At 32.5% G+C, this 4,067-nt stretch overlaps 1 protein-coding gene across 1 annotated transcript; it reads left to right on the forward strand.

The window, feature by feature from the left end:
* Positions 1–1,404: 1,404 nt before the first annotated feature.
* On the forward strand, positions 1,405–3,575 carry LOC107745319 (ferritin, heavy subunit-like). The gene is made up of 4 exons (XM_016559178.1): positions 1,405–1,539; positions 1,649–1,795; positions 1,861–1,986; positions 3,220–3,575. Exons 1-4 carry the CDS (start codon positions 1,438–1,440, stop codon positions 3,376–3,378), a joined length of 534 nt encoding a protein of 177 aa, XP_016414664.1. The 5' UTR covers positions 1,405–1,437; the 3' UTR covers positions 3,379–3,575.
* Positions 3,576–4,067: the final 492 nt, after the last annotated feature.

Below are 4,067 nucleotides of genomic sequence, written 5' to 3' on the forward strand. Positions count from 1 at the left end.
CAACAGATTATTGTATGTTTTGTTGACCCCAAAAGACATTGGCACAACCACCTGAATACAGACCTCACCCAAAGGTGCATGTCTACCAGATAGCCATTTTCTTAACAGGAGCACATCCTCAACAGCCACTCCCTACACTTAGGAATCATTTTCCTTTTTTTTTCACAACTTGAATTAGGCTTCACATTCTGAATTTCAGAAACATTTTTGTTCATAGCTCGAGTAACAGCACAAGTCACAAAGTGTTTATCAACATCAACCTGTACTGTTATGGAAGGAGAATCTGTTACACAAGGAGGAGGTGGCACATCCCTCCAAACAAGCCCTCCAACTAAATTATTACCCTGCAGGGCTGTGAATCTTTGGGTAGACGGCGAATCGATTCAATTCACGATTCATAGGTTTTCGATTCGATTCAAGAATGATTTTTGCAAATTCAGAATGATTCAATTCGATTCGATTCACAATTAAATTTGATTCGATTTGATTAACGATTTGTTTCTTCATTCTTTAAGTGCATTCAAAGGATTATTCAAATGCTTCCCCTAAATTCTTTAAATGCTCAGTCAGGGGGCAAATTACACAGCAGCCTTTATGGTTAGAGAACCATAGGTTAGAGAAAAAAAAACACTTTTGTCCATTGTTAGATGCTAGTTTAATGATGCTATGGCATGACATGGAATATGTAGAAATTTGTGTAAGCAAAGATTTAAAAAAAGAGCTTTAAAAGTATTATGTATAGGCTAACATTTTGCTACACCAGGGGCGTAGCCATCATTTCAGAAGTGACAGAAATGTCAAATACAATAATTTTATGTATGTATGTATGTATTATTATTATTTTTACAAGGAATTCTTTTCTTATCTCTTACTTTAAATTTGCTATAAGAAATCAAATGCACTGCTGGACAATAATCAATCATTTGTAATCTATAATTTTTTCCTAATGGCAATTTTATGATTGTTTTATATACTACAAACAATTATTTCTTAAAACCAACATTTTCATTTTTTTGAAAACTTTTTTTTTTTTTTTACATATTTTATATTAGCTAATTTTTTTTTTTATTTCAAATAACGAAAATGTTTTAATGGTTTTAGTTAAAACCAAAAAAAATCTATGACCTTCTATGTACATGCATATATAATTTATAATATACATCTATTTGTGTATATATAAAATATTATACTTTTTATCTACTTATCTATAAATATATATATATATATATTTATCTATAAACATAAACAAATATATATATATTTATCTATAAACATATATATATATATGTATATGGGTGTGTGTGTGTGTGTGTGTGTGTGTGTGTGTATATATATATATAATAAAAAATTAAAAAAACTTACAAAACAGAGTTTCAAACCAATATAACTTCATATATACGTACGGATACAATTTGAGGTCTTGTGTGTTTCAGAATCATGACTTCTCAGGTGAGACAGAGCTTCCATCAGGAGTGTGAGGCTGCCATTAACAGACAGATTTACCTGGAGCTCTATGCCTCGTATGTCTACCTGTCCATGGTGAGAGCACACACTCATTATACGACCGATCGCTACAGCTCTGTGTGAACGGACTGAACTGTCCTCAGGGGTTTCTAAAGGGTTCGTGGTTGACTGCTCTTCTTTCCAGGCGTATTATTTTGACAGGGATGACAAGTCTTTGCCCAATTTTGCCAAGTTTTTCCACGAGCAATCTAAGGAGGAGCGAGAGCATGCAGAGAAGCTGATGAGTCTGCAGAACCACAGAGGAGGACGGATCTACCTGCAGGACATCAAGGTACAGAACAGCGCTGTCTCTCTAATGGGGAAATGAATGGAGTGAATGAGCGTGTGTCTGTGCAGAAGCCGGATCGGGATGAGTGGGGCAGCGGTCTGGAAGCGCTGGAATGTGCTCTGGCTCTGGAAAAGAGTGTAAACCTGTCCTTACTGGAGCTTCACAAGCTGGCAACTCAACATAATGATCCACATGTAAGTACACAAAAATAGGGCACAGGGTTTGGTCATGGAATTTATTTTTTGGTTGTCTTTAACAAAAAGTTAAACCATTAAAAACACTTTTGTTATTTACAAATAAAATACACTAGTGCTTGGGCAACGATTAATCGCGATTAATCGCATCCTAAATTAAACGTTTTTGTGAACGTAATGTATTATGTATATATAAAGACATACACATACAGTATATATTTAGAAAATATTTACATATATTTATATTCATATAATTTATTTGATATATAAATATATTTAATATATAAACATAACATTTTTCTTAAATATATGCATGCATGTGTTTGTATTTATATATACATAATAAATATACACAATACACACACAGATATTATGTACACAAAAACTTTTATTTTGGATGCGATTAATCGTTGACCAGCACTAAAATAAGCATTAACTGAAATAAAATGTGTAAAAAAAATATTAAATATTTATTTTTAGTTAATATTTATTTTATTTCAAATAACAAAAAAATGTTATTTATGGTTTTACTTTTAGTTAAAGAAAACCCTGTTAATCACTAATTAAAAAATTCAAAAATGTTTGAAAAAAAAAAAAACTAAAACTGAAATAAAAACTAGGCATTTAAAAAAAAATGACAAAAACGCACAACAAAATTACTAAAACTTAAACTAAAATAAATATGAAAATTTGAAAATATTAAAATAGATACCAATTCAAAATCTGAAAAAAAAACTATAATAGAATGTTAATGATACAATGATAAAAATAAATGCATTCATTTCAAAAGTTCTAAAATTTTTCTAAATGTCCTAGTTATGTTCAGATATAAATAATTGGCTAGAAATTTCTATTTATGATAATTATTTTTAAAAATCATTATAAAGAAATTCTTTAGTCAGAAAGTTTGGAAACCCTGTAGTAACATTTCCAAAAAGCATTGTGTACTATTTTGTCATAAGAGATACGACTAGAACAGGCTTTGTCTGTCAGTTGTTTTAAGGGAGTTACCCAGAACGCATAATTTATCCAGTTTAGGATCAGATCTATCTATGTGATCACATTCATGAGAATATGAAAGGCAAGACTGACCCTCGCGTCTGTAAGGAGTTTTATGTAGAAACCATGAATTAAAATCACCACCTGTAATTACTGTAAGTGATTGTTAGTGGTAAACTAACAGTGTCACAAAGGGAAATGCGGTGTCAGTATTTCTGAATCTTTCTGTCACAGGTTTGTGATTTCCTGGAGATGCATTACCTGGACGAGCAGGTGAAGTCCATTAAAGAGCTGGCGGACTGGGTGAGCAGCCTGCGGCGGATGGGCGCCCCTCAGAACGGCATGGCCGAATATCTGTTTGACAGACACACTCTGGGAAAGGAAAGCTCTTAGACAGTCTCTCTGTTTATGACGGAGTCAGTGCGCCAAGCATGTCAGGCCATATGAGTGTTGAGATATATGAGAAACTCTGCTGTAGTTTACTAGAGATCCTGCCCGAACCCAACCGTAGATATTATACGCCACATTATATGCAGTATTCTATATGAAATCATTGATCTCAATAAAAAATATTACTAGTGAAGCTGTGTGTGTCCTTTTTTTATGTTCCTATAAATGGAATTGAGTTCCTAGATATCAGAGATATATGTGACCCTGGAGCACAAAACCAGTCATAAGGGTCAATTTTGTGAAATTGAGATTTATGCATCATCTGAAAGCTGAATAAATAAGTTTTCCATTGATGTATGGTTTGTTAGGATAGGAAAATATTTGGCCGAGCGAGATACAACTATTTGAAAATCTGGACTCTGAGGGTGCAAAAAAATTAAAATCGCCTTTAAAAGTTGTTCAAATGAAGTTCTTAGCAATGCATATTACTAATCAAAAATTAAGTTTTAATATATTTACAGTAGGAAATTTACTAAATATCTTCATGGAACATGATCTTTACTTAATATCCTAATGATTTTTGGCATAAAAAAAAAATCAATAATTTTGACCCATACAATGTATTTTTGGCTATTGCTACAAATATACCCCAGCGACTTAAGAGTGTACTTAAATGTGCGCAGCGCAGGGTT

The sequence above is a fragment of the Sinocyclocheilus rhinocerous genome, unplaced genomic scaffold (assembly GCF_001515625.1).
Source record: "Sinocyclocheilus rhinocerous isolate Xijiao unplaced genomic scaffold, SAMN03320098_v1.1 scaffold3121, whole genome shotgun sequence".
NCBI lineage: Eukaryota > Metazoa > Chordata > Actinopteri > Cypriniformes > Cyprinidae > Sinocyclocheilus > Sinocyclocheilus rhinocerous.

Bases quoted from the DNA above. Each gene is read 5' to 3' on its own strand.
- LOC107745319 (XM_016559178.1), top strand. From the start codon at position 1,438: ATGACTTCTCAGGTGAGACAGAGCTTCCATCAGGAGTGTGAGGCTGCC. The intron at 1,540-1,648 runs GTGAGAGCACAC...TCTTCTTTCCAG, and splicing joins CGTATGTCTACCTGTCCATG to GCGTATTATTTTGACAGGGA. The intron at 1,796-1,860 runs GTACAGAACAGC...GTGTCTGTGCAG, and splicing joins TCTACCTGCAGGACATCAAG to AAGCCGGATCGGGATGAGTG.